Below are 22,061 nucleotides of genomic sequence, written 5' to 3' on the forward strand. Positions count from 1 at the left end.
CCTCTAATGGGTGACAGATCATGTAGCGACATATCATCTGACAGTTGCCTGTTCATTGCATGTCCATGGCTACGAAAATACCACTGATTGTGCATTCACTCTCTTGTACTTATGGTTTCTATGGTACGCTTACATGCTTGATGTGTTGATCGCAGAAAATCCCAATAGCATTTGTTTTTTTTAATAGGGTGAACTTCAACCAAACAAAAACGTGACCAGCCGCAAAGTGGAGAGAACTTTGGCAGCACAATGGCTATGAAGTTGGTTTCAACAATATAGCGGATACCATTCTCTCGTGAAGGAAAGAAGCGTAAATCCAGCTGTATAATTTCTGAAATACCTCTAACATTCACAGTAGGACTTAAAATGCGCATTTTTAGGGGAGAGGGTTAAGTTGAGGGTCCAGGGGAAGAAAGTGATCCTGGCTCTAAGCCCCGGAGCATTACAGCAGCAATCTAAACCAGCAACAGATTTCATTAAAGCTTGGCTGTACAGTCCCAGAAAAATCAGAGGGCTATGACACCTGAAGATGGGAGATAGGGTCAAAGAGAGAGAAAACTTAAAAAACTAATGACAGTGAGAGAGAGAGAATGTGGGAGAGAGAGAGACAAGATTGGTAAGCCTAGCATATATATGTGTTATGCTATTTTACGTGTATTTGTAAAGCCCATTATTACCCGCAAAGGTATCATGGCACTGAGCAAGTGTGTGTGCTTAGTCCTGCCTTTAGGCAAGTTGGTTAATTGAAAAGTCGGGTCTTCAGCTTCTTAAATAATTTAATTTGAGTGGAGTTGTCTCTGATGTGGATTGGGAGGCCGTGCAACATTTTAGGAGCTATGTAAGACAATACCTGTTCTCCTCATCTGGTTCTGTGTATCCGTGGCATGTGTGTGGGCAGGAATTCTGTGGAACACAGGTGTCTGGGTGTAAGTGATAGAATGAGAAGCGACTGTTCAGTTAAGTGGAGCCTAAGTTGTGTACTGCCTTGGATGTGTGTGTGAGGAGTTTGAAACAAGCGTGTTTGTATACTGGAAGCCAGTGGAGCTCCCTGAGGTGTGGTGGGATGTGGGTTAGGTATGGGAGGTTGAGGAGGACTCTGGCTGCGGAGTTCCGGATGGTTTGTAGTCTTCTAGTGCATAGAAGGCGTTCCTGCAGTTGCTGGTGAATATTAAGTGTGAGTGTATGGGTGTATTTGTGTGTATGTGCATATATAGAGAGAGAGAATATTCAGAAGAGGGAGGCAACCAAAGATTGAAGTGATCTGAGATAGGCTAAATTCAGAATGAATGTAAAAATAATAGAGAGAGAGTGTTTTTAAACAAAGAGGCAATAGGAAGGAGGAAAGATTGCATGACTTAAAAGGGGGTCACTGAAGAGGAGAGGCCTATTTACCACAGGGGTGAGATGAGTGCAAATAAAGCTATTCAATCAAGCAAGGAGATAAATGGGAGCCTGGTATCTCTGCTATGCCCAAACACAGGGGGTCTAAGCGTCCCCGGTTATGAAATATGCTATATGGCCGTACAACTGCAGGCTGTGCCTAGGTGGCTAGACGGGACAAGGTTAGAAAAGATTGGGACATTGTGTGAGCCACAACATCAAGGTTCAGCAGTAGCATTATTAACACAACGATTTAAAGACGATGCATGGGGATATAAACTGCTTGGAACGGATCTTCAATGCTGGAAGATAATGGTCAAGAAAATCATGCAGATTTTGACATACGCTCTAACAATGCCATTAGTTGGACTTCCATCGATTAAAGGAGGGTTTTTACAGCTCATAGAAAGAGAGTGGTGAATGTAGAGATACTACTAACTGTAAGTGATTGTTATGAGGTCGCGAACATTAAGAGCCTAACCACAATGGTCAAGGAAGACGAGCTCTCAGAGAATCAGTTTTTAAATTATCAAGCAGAGCTGAAGCCCCGACGCACGAGGTGTTACAGGTCATGCTTACATCTGGCTGCAGAAGTAGGTTGATTTCTCTGCTGTATAAAGCTAGTAAGAGAAGACCGGAAAGGAACTAGAGGACAAAGAGCGGGAACAAATATTCATATTTAATATCTAGGAAGTCTAGATTTAAATACAATCAAATCAACTATCTTCACAATACCTACTTAACTTGCAACAGAATAAATAATATTGCAAGCACTGTGGACATGAAATGCCCAAGATGTAAGCAGGAAGACACTGACGTGGTGTGAAGTTGCTCCATCATAACCTATTTCTGGGACGGATACATTACTTTCATAGAAAGATCCCTAAATAGGACAAAACGTAAGACATTAGAAACTAGCTTCCTGGATTCATTCCCCTGCAGTAAGGCCAAGAAAGCAGGTAACGGATTTCTGTATCTATATACATTTTCCATCAGGCGGATTTGAAATATTGAAATAACATCCCTTCTGACCATGGAATGAACTGTGACATCTTAAGCCTAGGGGAATACATGCAGCAGAACACTGAAATACCAAAAGAACATGAAAGGAAACATGGACAACTGCCGAACAACATGTGTATAATGACTAGGGAGGGTTAAAGCAGAGGGGGTTTAAGCCGAGCATCTTTTGATATTAAGATGTTACTGTTTATGTTAAAGGCTAAAACAGAAAACCTGATAATTCTGATAATTGATAATTAACGTAAGAGTGAACTCAAATGTAATGGAAGGGGATGATGTGGTAACAATATGTTTACACCTGTCACACCAAACTTAATTAATAAACAGATTTAAAAAAAAGCTCAATGACAGCGTGAAACAACGGAAGCAGAAATAGCCTGATGGGATAGTGGAGCTTAAAGAGAGAGTCTTCTAAAATGGAGGTGGCTGAGGCAGGTCAGAAGATCAGACAGAGAGAGACTCACCACTCTTGTTGAGGTGCTGACAAACCCACATGAGCCAACATCTGTCAGTTTACATGATGCAGTTCTGAAACGGATTGGCAATTGATGTGCACTCCTTCACCAGCATCCTCTGATCCAAGGAGTGGGATTATTCCTCTAAACTCAGCGCATGTGAATAATATGTCAATATCTCTTAACACTGGACTTTCTATTTACTGTGGAATAATCATTGATACTAGAATATGCTATATGTGCTACATAATGTATACTGACATATATATATGTGACCAACCCCTGCTCCCAAAGGAAAAGAGCACGCACACGAGGACTGCCGGATTAAGGCTTCTTTAATGCATTTGGCCTCCCGCGATCAAGCACGTTTTGGCTATAGCAACAACCTTTATCAATCTGATATATATATATATATATATATATATACACACACACACACATATCTGTATGTATATATATAGATAGATATACATTTTCTGTTATGATTGTCTTACTTTAAATTGCCTGCTTAAAGGTCATGATTTCCAAACTTTTCTTAACTCCTTCTAGATGTATCCTTAGTGAGGTGTTTTCCAGTCAATTGGTTGTTGCCAGACCCATCATGAGCATGTTGTCCACCTTCGGATGGATAGCTGTGGCACTTACAATCACACCCCTCTGCGCATACTTTCATCAAGCAAAATCCAGCAAAAGCGTAAAAAGTTTCAGGTCTTACCAAACGTTGGATCTGCTTCTTGCATCTTTGAAAGACACCCCTCTATGCCTCCTACTGTTTTATCATTGGTCCATGTTACATACTGTAATTGAGAAACACAAGAGACTTTAAATACCTACTACTGAATTCAGATGACATGTTGATCAAGTCTTGCAACTGTTTTATAATGCATGATAAAGAAAACGTTTATTTAATTTAGAAAATCACCAAGATATTTTACAGCTGCGAAGGAGAGGCAAATTTAGACTGGACCTTGTGAAATATTACAGTGAGATGAAGGAAGGCAGCCAGGGGGTCACATGGTAGGAACCCGAGATTCTCAAGCAAAGACAACTAAAGGGAAAATGAGAGCAATCCCTTGGATTTCCAGAGCAGATACTATATTTAAACCTTTCGGAAGAGTCAAGCTAGCTCTGTTCTGCAATCAAGGGAGCAAGAAAAGAGCATAGAGCACCCACGTTAGTTGTAGAGTTGTGCTGTACAAGTGAAATTCCTGATTTCTTCCCAGAGTTCCACCTGAATATTTTGGCACCTTTTGGCCATTAATAGCACTCTCAGTACTAAGAGGCCACTCAAAATGAGGGCCCGATCAATGCAAAGGAAAAATATAAACTTCAACGAAATGCCATAAGCCAATACCAAAACATGATAAACACCTCATGGACCCACTGCATGATGAATCTCACTCACACAAGTCTATCGGTTGAAGAAGGATGGCCACATACCCTCTAACAATATCCAGCCATAATTGGGAGGAAGAAAACATATTCTAAATCAATCAACAGTAGTTTTTTTTAAAAACTTCATAAAAAGGCCGATTCATATATTAATGCAAAATAAAAAGAGATTGAAAAAAGTAATACATTCTGGAGTTGGGTGAAAGATATGCACTGATAATTTTCCCCTGAAAATATTAACCAAGGTAACATTTACTAATGGGACGCCAATGTCCCCCGCATGCTGTACAGCTATGCTCGCCAGCCCCAACTTCCTCACTGAGAGTATCTGGTATCCTGCTTTTAATAATTTGGCCCCAGTAGCATGCTAATCCAGTGCGCGAAGGCCTCGCCCTGTCCTGTGTCATGAGTGAGGTCCTGGACCTGTCCTGTGACCTGGAGGGTTGCACCATGCATGTCCTCATTTCACTGACACTGACATACAATCTCGGTCACCAGTTTATCTAGTGGAGCAGTGGTGGCAATGTACTGTGGTTTGTCAATCAGTAGGTGAAACCAGACCTTCTTATCTGTATCACTATACTGGAAGCATACTGGGCGACTTGGGTGACGTTCCGTTTCTATGTACTAACCCAGATCCGTATATTAACAACCCAAGGTCATGTTAAAAGCGTGCATTTAAGTGTCCTTTGTGGTGCATATAGCTATGCACCACACAAGCTGAAGTATATTACGGATATTCCTGAAGCTGGAGGTAGGAGTCCCAGACATTGAAGTGGAGAAAGAGTAAATCGGGCCTCTTTTGAAATCCAATTATGTTCTTTTGCTCAGAGGAGCTGTTGATTAGTATTCAGAAACACAGCCTATTGGTGGATGGTGGGGGTGAAAAGTGAAAAGTGGGACTGCAGCTTTTGTTGTTAGGGTGCTGTTGAGAGAAGGATGGAGCCTGCCAGCTCTGCGGAGGTGTGGCTGACCTTAAGTGCCAGAACTGGTGTTATGTGGATCCGCTGACCTAAGGAAGACAGCGTAGAGTGATCAGCATGCCCCAAGGCACCCGGCCACAGAGCATCTGCATGGGCAGTTCCCGGAAGAATAGTGGGCAGCAGATATTGCCGATGCCAACACAAAGTTTGTGTCTATGTTGGAGCCTCTCACAACCATCACAACCAAGACATTTGTACCACTATTGAGAGAGGTTTGGTCCGAGGCAGACTGTGCTGCACCTCTAACCCCCTCCCTGGTGACTACCATTGTGCTGCTGTAACCTCCAAGCTTGCCAGCCAGCCGACTGCAACTCACCAGTAGGTTCATCTGCTCGCTGCAGTTGACACCTGTTTGTGAGGATGTCAGCTTTCAGCGCGCATTGTAGTTCGGCTGGACATATTCTGAAGAAAGAATTAAAATTAAAGGGTTTGAGGTCGTACATTTCTTCTAATTTGGCCTCAAGATGGTGACCAACCATCTTCCAGTGGAGATTTTTTTTAGACAATTAGTAAGTTTTTCCAAAATTTCCTGTAAATCCTGCAGTCCACGGTTTGTTAAGGAGGGAATGGAGAGATCCAGAAAAGACCTCGGTTTCTAGATTTATTGGAAGGCTATCTTCATTGGTAAAGGGGAAGTTAGATCTTCTTCAGACTCTAACAACTGTTTTTTTGTTAACAAATTTCAAAGGTCAAATCAACCAAATTACTTTCTAATTAATTAATCATTTCAGACCCTGTTGACAAGAAAGTGGAGCTTCCTTAAAAAAGGCATATTCTGATCTAAATCTTGGTATGAGAGCAGGGGCTTATTCGGTTTGTACCCCTCTGTCTTTCGTCAAGGGGTTTCAGACTATCTGTGGCTATAGAAGAAGAGGGATGTCTCTTAAACTCTGGCAATTAAATGCTTGTCACATATTACCTTTAAAAATATGAAAGTGTCAGCAATGACAGCAAAGAGGCAGCTGTATCTCAGAAGCTGAAAGGCGGATTCTTCGCAGAAATCTTATTTGCTACAGATGCCGTTTATAGGGGACAATCTCTGTGGAGAGGAACCTGAAACTTCTCTTAAAGTCTCTTAAAAGTCTTTTAAAAGTAGAAAGAATATACAAACCTTCAAGTTTGAGTGCAACGTTTATTGAAGGAATAGAAGGACTTATGATCATAGAAGGAACAAAAAGTATGAAACTTCATTTAACAAGTCATGATTTCAACCCCAGTTTTTGGGAGGTGGTTACAAGAATTTCAAGGGTCATGTGCCAATCAGCATCCCTGACTTCACCCAGAGGAGGAGCATTGTGTTGGTAGTGGCTGGAGGAAGGTGGAGTCTCTTTTCCAATACCTGGCAGAAAACAGTCAAGGATAAATGAGTGATTCAAATGGTGTCTCTGCGCTTGGAGTTTCAGGATGATTTCCCAAACGTGCAATTTATAGTAACGCTTCCTCTAAAAGATTTAGAAAAGATACAAGCTTTACAGGACAGCCTTTAAATGTTGGCACAAAAGAATGCAGCGATTAGGAAAGTCACACTGGAAATTTCAAGTGCTGTCCTTTTGTCAGAACCATGCACCTGAATACTTGGACTTCCACAGGAGCAGATGACTTGTTCCCAAATCCCAAACTCCACTGAAAGCGAATGATCAAATTCACTGCCAGTAAAGAGGGGGAAAGGGGAATGGGATGACAAGAGAGACTTCACTGCTATGCCTCTTCTTCACGGGAATCTTAGCAATTTCTGCCTGGCATCTGCAACACAAATGACAACCATTGATACATGTCTAACCCCTCGCAGAACCTAGACAATTATAAACATAAAAATACTAACCCTATCGTATCCCCTACCTTCTCTTCCGCAGTGGCTAATTTCTCTCTTTTTTTGCAGTTGTATATTAGTATTGAAGTATTTTTGCTTACAATTAACTCTTTCTTTCTCTTAACAGTTGAAAAGGATCCATTGGTAAGTATAATATATATTTCTACATACTATAATAATGAAGTTTGTAGCGAATGTCTGAAACTGCCTTTACTGATATTTGATTACTTCAGTGAATTCCAAATAAAAGTCTCTTTATTGGATTTGTCGTTGTTTATTATCGTAGCGACTTAACAAGGTTGAACTAGTAATTCTTCTGGAATAGTTCAGTTATAAAGAATATTCAAACTGCACTTCTTAACTGTCAGGTTACCTAGAAGGGTAAACCCAAAAGTAGTCACTGGGACCTGGGTATCAAGCACAGTGATTCATCGCTAGCCAGTTACAACAACAGCGATGAATCACTGTTTTTTGTTATTTGATCATGGCTATAGGAATTATGGAAACTGTGTGAATAACTTGGCTTAGATGTGAGCCTTCTTGTCGTGTAAATAATATACTGTATGAATCACACTTCTGTACATTCGCTCCCTCATCCTCACCCTATTCACAACACTCCCACCTTCCCTCTCCCCTCCTGGGACACTGTTTTTTAACACTGTGTTAACAAATGTATGAATCATCATGAGTCCAGTGTGATTAAATAACACTGTACGCCAGGTACAAAACGTCTTTTTTATTCTTTTTTGATAAATAGTGTTTCTTTCCATAAATATATGAAACTATCCACTGGGAACATTGTTCCTATGTACTGCTTAACTGTCAGAAGATCCTCAAACAAACACTGTAATGCGGTGGTAGGTCAATGCTCAGTTGCTCAAATGTCCTTGCAGTAAACTGACTGAGCGCTGAATACTGTTTTAATCTTATTAGAGAAAAGACTTGCTTTTCCAGCAAGCGAAGATTCTCCCACACACACTCACGGTACTCATTCCTGTTGTTTGACCAAACGAAGAAACTGTTCCCCAGCTGGTGAACACTGGAAACTCCTTCTGTGTTTCCTCGAACTGCCGGTAGGTGTCAGGCGGAGATATGATATGAAAAGCTACTCCCCTGACTGAATTTCTGAAAATAAATACAACAAGCGGTAGGAAGAGCTACCGTTCACCTAAAAATGACGGCTGAAGTGTGCCATGCGATTAACGCGCGAGCGCGAACACCTGAACCCTCCACTCTCTACCTAAAAACACTAGAACGTTAACCCCAGGATCGGAATACCCGCTGGCGGCCGCCATATTAGCAGCATGAAGGAACCCTGCAAACCCCTGGGGGGGGGGGGGGAAGGGGAGAGGGGTGAAACCGATTTCAGGGATAATTAATTAACTTCTGGTGCCTGAAGCCTGCCTGGGGGTGGAAAGGGCATCTGAATCGGCCAGCCTTGAAACCTTTGGTCTAAAAGCCTGACCCAGGGTGTCCACCAAATTTTAAGTTCAAGACCATTTTATCTGGATGATCTTTTGGTGGTATCTTGTTTCAGAAAATATATCTTCGGGGTTAACACTGCAGAAAGGTTTGGGTTTCTTCTAAACACTACAAAATAAAAATTGGTTCCGGCTCAAAGTCTAGTTTACATTGGAGCTCAGTTCGGAAAGGATGTGGGTCTCATCTGTCTGGGTGTAGAAAGAAGAGCCAAGTGTGTTCCAGAATTTCTAATCTTCTGAGTACAAACCAGGTCCTAACAAGAGAATTTCTAAGGGGACATGATAGGTTTTCTTTATAGCTTTTGTGAGACTATTTCTGTCTTAAAAGTCACATAGGACATAGACAATTTTATATGTTTTCTTTTTTTAGGCTGCCTGTGTGTTTGTAGTTCTATGGACCCAAATTCATCGGGGACCACTGGTGGATCATATTCTTCATCAATGGAGTCCAGCATCAAATGAGCCATGTTATTCCGATTTTTCACTGTTTAAGAAGTCAACTCCAGTGGTTGTTAGCTCCTGACAATTTGAAGAAGAGGGGTTTATTTTTCTCCTCAGCATCTGTTGGTAATAACAAATGCCAGGAAGAAGGGATGTGAAGCAGTGTTGCATCAAGAATGGCTCAGAGACATTGAATGGGCCTGGAGGGAGTCATTCCTCAAATTGGAAGGACCTCAGAGCTGTGTGGAAAGTCATCTGGGTGCTTTACATGTTGTAGTAAGAACAGGAAATTCTCGGTTGCGTGGGTGTACTGTTGGGGTGACAAAAATGGGACTTCTCCACAATCTGGTGTCCTACCCTAGAGCTAATCGCATTATTCCCGAGATTCGGGATGGAACCGGAACTCATCATACTACCTCCCAAGACATTGCCCCGACGTTCGCGGGCTATTACGCAGCCCTCTACGCAGCCCACCCTCCCCAGTCCTCACTGGCGGCTTTGCTGACCGAGACCGGGACTTAACTGCCTTGCCTCTCCCGGACGGATTCCGCACCCCGATCAATGCGGCTTTCTGCCCGCCTGGGGGACCCGACAATGCATACGCCGTGTCCATCTCGCCCTTGCGCATCGCCATCTCCTCACCCCGTATCTTGCACTACTTTTCATAGACTTTGAAAAAGCATTTGATACGGTGGATTGGGGCTACCCGGGAGACGTGTTGGAGAGGATGGGCTTTGGCTTCCCTTTCCGACGCCTCATCCGGGTCCTCTACTCCACCCCCAAGGCGAGGGTCCTCATCAACAGCGTGGTTTCGGAGGCATTTCCTATCTGGCGGGGCTACCGCCAGGGCTGCCCGCTCTCGCCGCTTCTATTTATTTATTTATTTATTTATTTGCAAGTTTATACCGCGCTAGAATCGACTCCCTAAGGAGTATCTCCGCGCCCTTTAGCATCATCAATATCAGGAACAGATATTAGCCGTGTGCATTATAACATTAAGATGATATCTTAGTCTTGAAAGAGGAAGGTCTTTAAATGTTTCCTAAAAGGAAGATGTTCTCTGTGCAATCTAATAGCTGTGGGGAGGCTGTTCCAGAGCGTGGGACCTGCCACGGATAGAGCTCTAGACCCTTGTCTTGCTTTCCTAGCTCTGGGAACACATAGCAAAGCCCGCTCACCAGATCTAAGGGAGCGAATGGGGACATATGGAATGAACTTGTTGGCCAAGTAGGCCGGGCTGTCCCCGTCAAGCATTTATGTATGATGCAACATATTTTAAACTTCACCCTCTGTTTCACTGGCAACCAGTGAAGTTTGGTCAGCAAAGGTTTGGAGGGTGTTTGAGGGGGTGCGTTTAATACAAGGCGGGCAGCAGTGTTCTGGACCACCTGTAGTCTTGAGATAACTCCTTCGTTGGCAGATAGTAACAAACTGTTACAATAATCTAGTCTGCTCAACACTAAAGCTTGCACCAAGGTCTTTCGTGTGGCGTCTGGGAGTAAAGGAAACACCTTCCGGAGCAGCCCAATGATATGAAAGCATGAGCCCACCACTTGATTACCATGTTGTTTTAAGGAAAGCTCCTGGTCGAGCCTAACACCCAGGTCTTTCACTACCAATTTAGGCTCAGGGACTGGCCCAAGATCTTGAGGCCACCAGTCCGGAGTCCACAGGAGTTTAGCCTCGCCAAATAGCATCATCTCCGTTTTAGCAACATTACATTGCAAATAGTTGGACGCCATCCAATGTGCCACTGCTTTCATTCACTGGGCAAAAGAGTTCCTAGTCTCCGTAGTGAGGGTTTTAAATGGAAAGAGGAGTTGGGTGTCATCTGCGTAAGACACCGGGATGAACCCATGGGATCTCATGATGTTAGCCAAGGGGGCCACATAGATGTTAAAAAGCGTAGGGCTTAAGCATGAGCCCTGTGGCACCCCTTTAGAGATCCTCAGCTCCTCTGACCGAAATGTACCCAAGATGACACTTTGGGTACGGTCTGTTAGGAAACTCCTCAGCCAGGCCAGCGCCTTGCCTCCCAGGCCACTATTAGCTAGCCTGGAAGTCAGGATATTATGCGACACGGTGTCAAACGCCGCAGACAGATCCAGCAGCACCAGTATAACGGAATAACCCTTGTCCTGGAGCATATGTAGATCGTCTGCAACGGACAGCAAGGTGGTCTCAGTGCTGTGTCTGGGCCTAAACCCTGACTGGGAAGGGTCCAGTCTCCCTGCTTTTTCGATATACGTCGATAGGTGGCAATTTACGAACTTCTCTATTAGTTTACCCAGAAAGGGAAGAAGAGAGATCGGTCTCAAATTAGGCAGTTCTGTCCAGGGGATGGCATTGTTTTTCCTTAGGGGTCTTACCAGCGCCCGTTTCCAGTCTGGGGGAACTACCCCTGTACTCAGGGACAGATTAACTAGTTGCAGAATTCTCAGGCCTATTTCGTTGGCTAATGTGGGCATGATGCGTGCAGGGATGGTATCCAAAGGACTACCACTCTTTATTTGCATAATTAATGCAGTTACCTCATCTATTGATATGGAAGGGAATTCAGTGAGGCACAGAGTGGAGTGGGAATGGGCTTCAACAGTCAGTGGAGAGATGTTATCTGTTAGTGCGGTTTTGTTGGAATACATTATTTTATCATAAATCCCTTCTATCTTCTTCGTAAAAAATAGTGAGATCTCGTCGCAAAGTTCTTGGGATGTTAGTTCTGCCGTTTCACAGGCTGCTGGCTTAGTGAAAGTTTGTAAGATTTGATATAACATTTTCGAGTTTTTACCAGCTGCAGATAATTGTGTTGCAATATGGTTTTTACGTGCAGTCCGAATAGCCTTGCGATATGTCTAAAGAGCGATCTTATGATGTTCCATATCTTCAACACTCCGCGATGATCTCCATATCTTTTCTAGTTTTCTAGTCTTTAACTTAAGGGATCTTAGTTCATCAGAGAACCAGACCTCTTGCTTATGTGCTACACGGGGTTTAAACACTCTTAAAGGAATAGTAGCGTTTATAGCCTTGGCGACCGCTTCCTCAAACATTTTTAATTCGATTGTGATATCATCTATCGGGCTCTTAGTTGTGGGTTCCTTGTATTTATCCCTGAAATTCTCCGAGGTAAGTTTATGCCAGGGTCTCCTTGTGCTGGCTAGCGCAGTCTGTCCAGCCCGAGGCTTATGATTAGCAAAAGTATAGAATTTAAGAATGAAGTGGTCCGTCCAGTCCACTTGAGTAGGAGGCATACATTTAATCAAGGGCGAATTGGACATGACTAAATCCAGAGTATGGCCGGCTTGATGGGTAGGGCCATAATTGTACTTTTTGAATCCCAATAGATCTAAGTCCGCAAGCAAAGTATTTGCCTCCGGACAATTACCCCGTTCACTGGACATTAAAATCCCCTACAAGAAGAAAATCAGATTTCTCTTGTACATGAGGGGCTAAAGCCTCAATAAGAAGAACGGAAAAGTTCTCACATGGGCCCGGGGGGCGGTACACCACAGCTCCCTTCCTGTGTTCCTTAGATGTTAGATTGATTTTAAAGATCATTAATTCTATCTGAGGTGTACAAAGTTCTTCGATGATAGTAACGTTCATTTCTTGTTTAAATACTATAGCTACCCCCCCCCCCCCCTTGTTTTATTTGGGCGATCCAGCCTGGTTATTTTGTATCCTGTCGGTATGCCGAGGGTTATGGCCGGAACTGAATGAGGTTTGAGCCATATTTCGGTTAGGAAACATAAATCTGGTTCTTCCGATGATATAAGGTCCCATACCTCAGTGGAGTGTTTGACTAATGAACGAATGTTGCATAACAAATGCTTGCTCCCCAATGATGAATTGGCCATAGGGTTATTTGTCGATGTGATATGTTGTGCTTGTCCCGCCAAATCCGGGGGGCACTCCCGATATTGTCCACATTCAGTGAAATTATAAAATTGCACATGACATCTCCGACAGGCAAACAGACCCTCTAGGTTGGTTCCCACCTCATGTGTGCATACCCTAGGTACATAAGAGGCAATCTCTATTAATACCTGTGAGGTGTATGTTATCCTGCTACTGGGAGGTTTCTCTGTGCTGGATGGATGGTCCTCCATGACCCCCTGCCCCTCGCCCCGATCAGTCGCGGACGGGCGCAGACGGGCTGGTCTTTGGCTCGTCTTAGGCGCAGGTGTAGGTGCCACACTGCGCGCAAACGCTGCGCGCTAGAGTCGACGAGTGGCTAAATAGCCCTCAGGTGTGGAGAAGCTAGAGCGCTAACCGCTCGCCTGTGTGGGCCTGTCACTGCCCCGCCCTCCGCACCCGTGATTGGCTACTGGGTCGGACCGGACGTGCAGGCACAGTTCGAACTCTAGAGCAATACTAGAGCACCTAAGCCCTCAATGAGTGAGAGTATGCAATTTTGTACAGCGTGACACTAAATTTATAACTTCATATGGTCCCTACAGCGAACTGAGATTTACAAAAGGGGACACAATATTTTTAAAAACGTTTCATCTAAACAAGTTCAATAAAAGAAATGCACACAGCAATGATTTTGAAACATAATCAATAATGACGCCAAGCGGGATCGGGATTAGCTGCCACCGTCGTCCCTACCGCGAAAGTCGGAGCCTCCTCGCAGCCTAAATAGCCCTCAGGTGTGGAGAAGCTAGAGCGCTAACCGCTCGCCTTCCTGTGTGGGCCTGTCACTGCTCCGCCCTCCGCACCCGTGATTGGCTACTGGGTCGGACCGGGCGTGCAGGCACAGTTCGAACTCTAGAGCGATACTAGAGCACCTAAGCCCTGAATGAGTGAGAGTATGCAATTTTGTACAGCGTGACACTAAATTTATAACTTCATATGGTCCCTACAGCGAACTGAGATTTACAAAAGGTGACACAATATTTTTTAAAACGTTTCATCTCAACAAGTTCAATAAAAGAAATGCACACAGCAATGATTTTGAACCATAATCAATAATGACGCCAAGCGGGATCGGGATTAGCTGCCACCGTCGTCCCTATTCGCACTACCAATGGAACCCTTGGCTTCCCTCATCCGTCAGGACCCCCTCATCCGCGGCTGGGCCTGGGATCTGCACCAGATCGACAAAATTGCCCTGTACGCCAATAACGTCCTCCTTTTCCTGGCGGACCCGGATAGCTCTGGCCCGCGATGTCTAGACACCCTTTCGGCCTTTGAACGGGTCTCTGGCCTCAGGCTCAATCCGGCGAAGTCCACCCTAGTTCCATTGCACTCTTCCCAGGCGTGCTTCAACTGGCAAACGACCATCCCCCTGCGGAGGCAATCCTTCAAATATCTGGGGGTGTGGGTGGCCCTCCTCCCGGAGCTCGAGTGGGCTATGAACATCACACCCCTAGTCACTAAAGCCAAGGTGTACCTCAGAAAATGGCAGACCCTTCCCCTTAATCCCCTCAGTAGGAGTGCCCTTTTCAAAATGATGGTCCTCCCCCGCTTCCTATACATCTTACAAAACGTGACCACTCATTTCCCAGGCGGTTGGTTTCGGTAGCTGGACGACGTCCTCACCCGATATTTATGAGGGAGACCACGAGTGTCCCTAGCGCACTGACGCATACCCCCCTATGATGGAGGAATGGGGGTGACCAATCTCCACCTCTACTACCTGGCCACGAGGCTGATCGTGATCCACGACTGGTTCGCGGGTGGCTGGTCCGACCCGGCGTACCGAGTGGAGCTCCGGACGACGGATTTTGCGCAACTCCAGGCATACCTGTACGGGAGCCAAGTCCCACGGGATCTCCCCCCTATCACTAGAATGGTGCTCATGGCATGGCGAACCGCCCTACAGTACGTTAAATGGGATCAGAAACTCACCAGGCAGACGCCTCTGTGGAGTGGGGCTTGGCTAGAGGAGGGCTCATCTCTCCAGAACTTCCGTAAATGGGACCACATCGGGATCTCGCAGCTCAGGGACGTTTGGGTGGGGGACCAAGTCAGATCGTTTGCAGACCTACAACACCGCCACTCCCTCCACTCCTCCCAATTCTACAAATACTTGCAGTTGAAGCACGCCCTCCAAGTCCACATCCCGGCCCCCACCTCCTTCCCCGAATTTAGTCCCCTGGAGGCCCAAGTGATGATGGGGAACCTGGGCAGAGAGGAGGTGTCACGGATTTACCGCTCCTTGATGAACAACAGTCCCATGTCCTTAGACTCAGTCCGTGACCAATGGGAGGGGTGCCTGGGTCCCCTAGAAGACGCCGATTGGAGGGACGCCCTTATGGCACCTGAGACCCTGACGACTTCCTCCAAGTTGCGTCTAGTCCAACTCTTCTACCTCCACACGGCATACCTCACCCTGGCGCGTATGTTTAGCGCTCGCCTGCGGCTCTCCCCAGCGTGCCCTCGCTGCACCCATACCCCAGCCGATTTTTATTACATGGTGTGGCAATGCCCCGCTCTTGCACCGTTCTGGGTGGGGGTGGAGCATGATCTTACGCAAGCTCTAGGGTGGGAGGTCCCTCATGACCCGCTACGCCTGATCCTGGGAGTGTTTGATGGCCTTAATGGATCACGGGCTGACAAGCGCCTTTTGGGCATGGCAGTGGTGGTGGCAAAGCGTGCTATCACTGCGCTTTGGTCCCAGGCCAAACCGCCCACCGTGAGGGTCTGGAGGTGGGGGGTAGACTGGTGTGGTACCCTAGAGGAGCGACTCTTCGAGGCACGAGGTTGCCAAGAACTCTTTGGGATAACATGGGGCAAATGGTTTAATTTATCGCCAGTGTGAAAGGTCCAAATGGTTGTGTAAGTGCCGAGCAACGGGCGAGGGCAGGGTTTCGCCCACAAGTGTCATTTGAGTCTAAATCATTTAATACAATGTATCTGTATAATGTGTATGAATGCTGCCAATGTTTTTCTGATCTGAAAAATGTAATAAATTTGATTATCAAAAACAAAACAACAGAAAATTCAGTGGCTATGTCTTTTGTAAACAGGCGGTTCAGAACATGTTCCTCCTCACTAAATCAATTGGTTCAGTCAATAATGGAGTTAACAAAAATAACCTCTTATCTCTCAGGGTAATGCACATTCAGGGCAAGAGCAATGTGTTGGCCATGTCGGAGCAGGGTGCTCCCCTCATCCCAGAATCTGAGAGGTGTTTCTAAATATTTCTCCAAGGTTCAGCATCCCTCTAGTGGATCTTTTTGTGGACCGTCATGCCTGTCTGCCCCTATTCTTTTTAAGGTTTCTGGATCATCTTGCAGAAGGGCTGGATGCCTCAACATGTAAATGTCCAAATACCCCTCTGTATGCATTTCCTCTGATACCTTTGATTCTACGTCTAATTGCAAGAATTCAGAGTGAGAAGGCAGAGATAATTCAGTTTTTTCCATCGGCCCTGAAGACACTGGTTCACTTTGCTCAGAGAGATGGTAATATCATAAGGATGATTTCTTCCTCTTAATTGATGTCTGTTACTCCTTCCATCTCACTTAACACTAGCTTACCTGCTCAGGTCTGTCAGCTTCTGTTATGGATTCTATCCAAGATTCCAGAAAACTTTCTACACAGAGAGCATACGTTTATTGCAAGACATCCTTCTCGAAGTGGTGTAAATATAATTATTTTCTCCAGTTCTTTGCAGTCCAGAGAATGTGTTGCAGTTTTTGCAGGACGGCTCTGATAAAGGCCTGTCTGTTTTCTCCTTAAGGGTGCAGTGGTCAGGTATTAACGGAATTCAGATCTCCTTGGGGTTCTGTTGGAGGCTGAGAAATGGATTTCAAGACTCTAAGGAGTTTGAGCTCTTAAGACCAAAATTAAGAAACATCATACTAGGGTGGGCCCTCCTCTTAATTTTGGAAAACTTCAGAGATATCCTTTTGATCTTTACATTTCTGAATCTTAATGTCGTGTTTTTGATGGCCATTGTTACGGCTAGGGGCCAGGAAGAACTGACTGCTTTTACATGTTCCCCTCCTAATTTCAAGATTTACAAGGACCAAATGGTTTTGAGATTAGGTCCTTAGTTTGCACCAAAGGTTGACTCATTATTTCACAGGTCTCAAGAGATAGCTAGTGCTTCCAGTTTTTCCTCTTCTCATGATTCAGAGTTATTGATTGGTAAGAGCAGTATAGATTTATCTGACTAGGTCAACACATTATAGAAATTTTAATGCCCTCTTTGTAACTTTCAAGCTAGTAGCCAGTAGTATTTTTTTAGGGGGCCATGCCCCCAGTAGTAAGAAAAGAAACGGCATGGACTGGGTGCACAGGCACTCAGTGTGTGGTACCAGAATATCATGACCTAAATATCATTTGTTACAAATATATTGTCCTAAATGTTCTTGAAAATAAAGCACCATTGGAGTTAATAATATAAATAAAATGTTGCCAACTTAGTAAGGGCTACTAAGTTGTGCATAGGGCATTGTGAATTGTGAAAAACGTGATCAAATATACACCTTACCCCAAATCCCAAAGTTGATAGTTCAACAAACATAAATGCAGTGTACTAAAGGAAGTAATAAGCTTCTTACTGTGGGCATATCATATAACAAGCATTTACAATGCAACGGTCTCGGCATTGGTAAAGTTAGAGCTATTGGCATTGCTTATGGCATTATTTTTGTTTATGTTTTTGTTTTCAAAACATTTAAATAAACGGCATTGTTAAAAACAAAAACAAACTAAAATAATGTCATGAGCAATACCAATAGCTCTAACTTTAACAATGCCGAGACCGTTGCATTGTAAATGCTTGTTTTTATTCTGTTTCTGCAAATTGCCTAACCACATTTCATAGCTCACAACCACCCCTCCTTTAAAGCCATAACCAATCTAATACGGAAGCGCCACTCAACCCACCCTTTGCGCGTCCTCATATAGCCCCTACTAATTGTTACACAAAGAAACAGGAGGAGAGGCATTGGATGGTTTCCTTTGGAGCACAAGATATATCGTAATAGCCACCAATAACCACTGGATTAAGCACTAACCTTGGGTTCCGAATAACGTGTTACTCGCCATAAAGCGCTTCAATACCTCCTTCATGGATAGGAAGCGCTATAGAAATATGACAAGCACTACAGTCTAAATGGGAGGGTAAGTGCAGTTTCAAGCTCCCCTTAAAAATGCACGGATCAGAATACCTTTAATAATAATACCACCCATTTCCTGAAAGAAAAAGACGGTGGGACACAAAGCGACCTTTCGCCCACGCAAGTAAGGCAGATGTGTTTTAATTAAAAGGCAACGAAATAGAGACGGGGAAACTTGAGGGACAAAAACCAGACGTTGGCCAAGTACTAGTGAAATCGCTCTTCTAAGCCGACACGAGTTGCCCCTCCCATCCCCCAGTGCCAGATATGAAGATCTTTCAAATTCCGCAAGTGTAGAGTTTCTACAACACACCAGGGGCGTGGCAAGCCTCAAACAGTTGTACCAACACTCAGACACCTGTGAGGAGGCCTCAAACAACCGACAGGATCTGCCCCTCAAAAGCACCCTCCCACCCAAAAAGTCGACGCCTCTTAATGCGTTTACCTGCTAAAATAAAACTATGGAGATCCGATTTAAATGAATTTCAAATAGCGGAAACCGACGCCAGAGACGAAAAGGGCGCGTTTTACGGGTGAAAAGATTCATATTTAATTTCATCGACAGGAGAGCGGCTACCGGTCTGGTTTTCGAGGCCGGACCGGTCATTTTGCTGTCTCACGCGCAGCAGTTCAGTAGCATCACAGAAAGACTGGACCTTAATCTATCAACATCCTCGTAGGGGCTCACCATTTCCCCCCCAAAATCCAATGTAAGATCTCTATCACCCCCAAAATGGCCACTTAACTGTCGAAATATCAGTTAACAGCTTCTCACCTCGTGTAGTTAAATGACATTTTCTTCCGTTCATTAAAATAAAAAACACACACTCAACAGATGCACTTTTGACCGTAAATGTGTCCACCCACGCAATGCAATCCCGATTAGCGTTGATAACAGCTCCACGTTCCAACCCCTAGAGTAGATCATACGCCAAAATGACCCCCGAAAGACGAATCTAGTCAGCAGCACGGAGGCAACAGAGATCTCTGAAAATTGCGGAAATAAGGTAATTTTAACATGAAATTGCTACAGATTGGCACAGAGCGCACGGATATAACATATTTACTCCTTCAATAAAATTGTAATCGCCCAGCCCCGGTTTACCGAACAAACTTCCCCTTGAACTCTTACCATGTTGGGAAAGAGCTTGAAGCTGGCCTCGAAAACGAAGGACCTTCCCTGGGTTTTCAGAGCAGCGGACTGAGAGCTCGCAGACACAGCTGTTCCCAGTAGAGGCAGCCGCTGTGTTTTAAAGGCGCCGTTCTCTGCCGGCTTGCTGTTAAAGCAACAGTACTCCCAACAAGGCAGAGCAAAAGGCACACCACTGCCTTTCTCCGAGGCAGAGCAGAAATGCCTCGGAGAAAGGCAGCGGCATTTTCGGATTCGGGGGCGTGTTTTGCGGTTTAACGAAACGGAACGCAAAAAACACGCCCCCCGATCCGAAAAAGACGGGCCTTCAACGGAGTGACTGACCTGTTCTCCAGTGGCTGGCCAGCATTCAAGAGGCCAGCCAATGGAGAACAGGGGAGAAGAGGGGCGGGTGCAAGCCCCTCTTCTCCAAGTCATTAAATCTCCGGACTTCCGGTCTGCCGACCGGATGGTCCCGAGACCTAAAAAGGTGAAACGTCCTCCCAAATGCGGACATCAGATCATCAGTGCAGGAACTGGTCCCCTCCCACCTACATGAAAGCAAAATCTCTGTTCAGAAATTTCTCCCATACCATACTGTCATGTCTGAAAAGCATCCTACATACTAGGGGCCTAATCAATCAATCTTTATTTGTTAAGTGCGACTACTCAACCGTGAGGGTCTCAAGGAGCTGGAGGGAGGGTGGCTGCAGGTCTGACTGGGCGCTGAGACTCAGTCGAAGAGCCAGGACTTGAGATCCTTCCTGAATTGGGTCAGCAACGGAGATAACCTGAGGTGGAGAGGCAGGGTGTTCCCGGTTTTGGAGGCAAGGTAGGAAAAGGATCTTCCTTTGGTCCTGGTCTTGCGGATCCGACGGACGGTGACAAGGGCCAGTTGGGCAGAGCAGAGGTATCTGGTGGGTACCTGGAATGAGAGGCAGTGGTTCAGGTATGCTGGTTAGGCATTGTGGAGAGCCTTGTAGGGGTCTGTGAGAAGCTTGAAGGGGACTCTTTTGTTGAGTGGGAGCCAGTGGAGTTCTCATAGGTGTTCGGAGATGTGACTGCGGTAGGGGATGTTGAGGACCAGTCTGGCTGCAAGGTTTTGAACGTTCTGTAGTTTCCGGAGGAGTTCCTGGGTGAGGCCTGCGTAGAGCGTGTTGCCGTAGTCGAGTCTGATGCTGATGAGTGCATGGGCAACCGTCTTTCTGGCCTTAGTGGGGATCCTTCTGAAGGTCTTTCGAAGAAGGCAAAGTGTGGAAGCATTATGAGGAGATGGCGTTGCCTGGGTTTCGTGCGTGGTCCATGGGTGTGAGGGCATTCCCGACATGGCGGGGCACCAGCAGTCTTCCCCATCAGAGGTGTTGTGGCCCCAGGAGGAGGACTTTGGTCTTGTCCAAGTTGAACTTGAGGCAGCAGTCCCTCATCCAGGTGGGGACGGCCTTCCTTCCGTCATGGAAGTCGTTTCTGGCGATTATGGGCTCGTTGCTGAGGGAGAGGATCAGCTAGGTGTCATCGGCGTAGGAGACAATGGGGAGTCCGTGGTTGCTGACTATGGCTGCGAGCGGAGCCACGTAGACAAAAAGGGTGGGGATCATAGAAGAGCCCTGGGGGTATCTGCAGCCAATCTCGGACGGTTCTGAGAGAAATGGTGGTAGTCTGACTCGTTGTGTTCTACCGGCGAGGAAGGACTGGATTCAGTCCAGGGCTTTGTCGCAGATGCCGGTATCATGGAGTCGCATGCTTAGGGTTCAGTGGGAGAAGGTGTTGAAGGAGGCCGAGAGGTCCAGGAGGATGAGGGCTGCTCTTTCTCCCTGGTCGAGGAGGGAGCGGAAGTCGTCGGTGGTGGCGAGTAGGGCGGTCTCGGTGCTGTGGTTGCTTTGGAAGCCGGACTGAGAGGTTGGCTTCGATGAACTAGGTCGTTGATGCCCTTCTCGATGACGTTGGCTAGGAAGGGGAGCAGGGAGATGGGTCTGCAATTCTTGAGGTATGTCGGTCTGCAGAGGGTTTCTTCAGAAGCGGGTAGATCTCAGCGGGTTTCTAGTCGTCGGAGAAAGTGTCGGTTTCGGTGGAGCAGTTGATGATGTGGCATAGTTCGGTGGCGACGGAGGTGGCGGCTCCTTGCAAGATGTGGTGTGGCAGGGATCCAAGGGGACTCCGGAGTGAATGCGCTTCTCAGTCTTGATAGTGTCTTCTGTGGTATGGTGGTGGGGGGGGTGATGGGCGGGGTGATGGGCGGGTCTTGGGTGTCAAAGCTATTGTAGATCTGTTTGGTCTTGTGGTGGAAGAAGGTGCAGAGTTTGTTGCAGAGGTCTCCGGAGTGTGGGACTTCTGCAGTGTTGCTGTTGAGTTTGGCGAACTCCTTGACGATGGCAAAGAGTTCTTTGCTGTTGTGTGCATTGGAGTTGATTCTGTCTTGGAGGCCCGTTTTCTTTGTAGTTTTGCAGTGGTTTTGAAGGCTGTGTGGGCTTCCAGGGTTTTGTTGTTCCTCCATCTCTTCTCGAGAAGTCTACAGGTGCGTCTGGACTCGTGGAGGGTGGCAGTTAACCAACTGGCTTTCTTTGAGTGTTGCTTGATAGGTGCTTTCCTGAGGGAAGCCAGTGCATCAGAATAGTTGGAGATTTATTCATGGAGGTTGCGTGATAACGTATTGGCGTTTGTGGATGTTGCAGTGTGGTAGTGCTGAGGGAGGAAGTGAGATGTTCTTCGGTGACCTTGTTCCAGTTACAGTGGGGCGGTGGGTGCGTTGGTGTATGGTGGGTTTGGTGAAGGTGGAATGAATGCAGTGGAGTTTGGAGGTTTGGCTGTAGGTGATGTTTTCGTTGGTGGAGGAGATGGGGGTCGAGCATGTGTCCTGCTGCATGTATGAGAGGTGACTAGCTGCTTGAGTCCG

The 22,061-nt window shown here is 45.8% G+C and overlaps 1 protein-coding gene across 2 annotated transcripts in view; it reads right to left on the bottom strand.

Moving 5' to 3' along the window:
* Positions 1-22,061, bottom strand: part of TTC38 (tetratricopeptide repeat domain 38) — a 508,844-nt gene that overhangs the window by 409,188 nt on the left and 77,595 nt on the right. For both annotated transcript variants that reach the window (XM_085652408.1, XM_085652407.1), the window contains exon 3: positions 3,574-3,655. In XM_085652408.1, the coding sequence (XP_085508534.1) occupies positions 3,574-3,655 (82 nt within the window). The remainder of the gene's footprint in view (positions 1-3,573; positions 3,656-22,061) is intronic.

The sequence above is a fragment of the Triturus cristatus genome, chromosome 4_1 (genome assembly GCF_964204655.1).
Source record: "Triturus cristatus chromosome 4_1, aTriCri1.1, whole genome shotgun sequence".
Taxonomy (NCBI): Eukaryota; Metazoa; Chordata; class Amphibia; order Caudata; family Salamandridae; genus Triturus; species Triturus cristatus.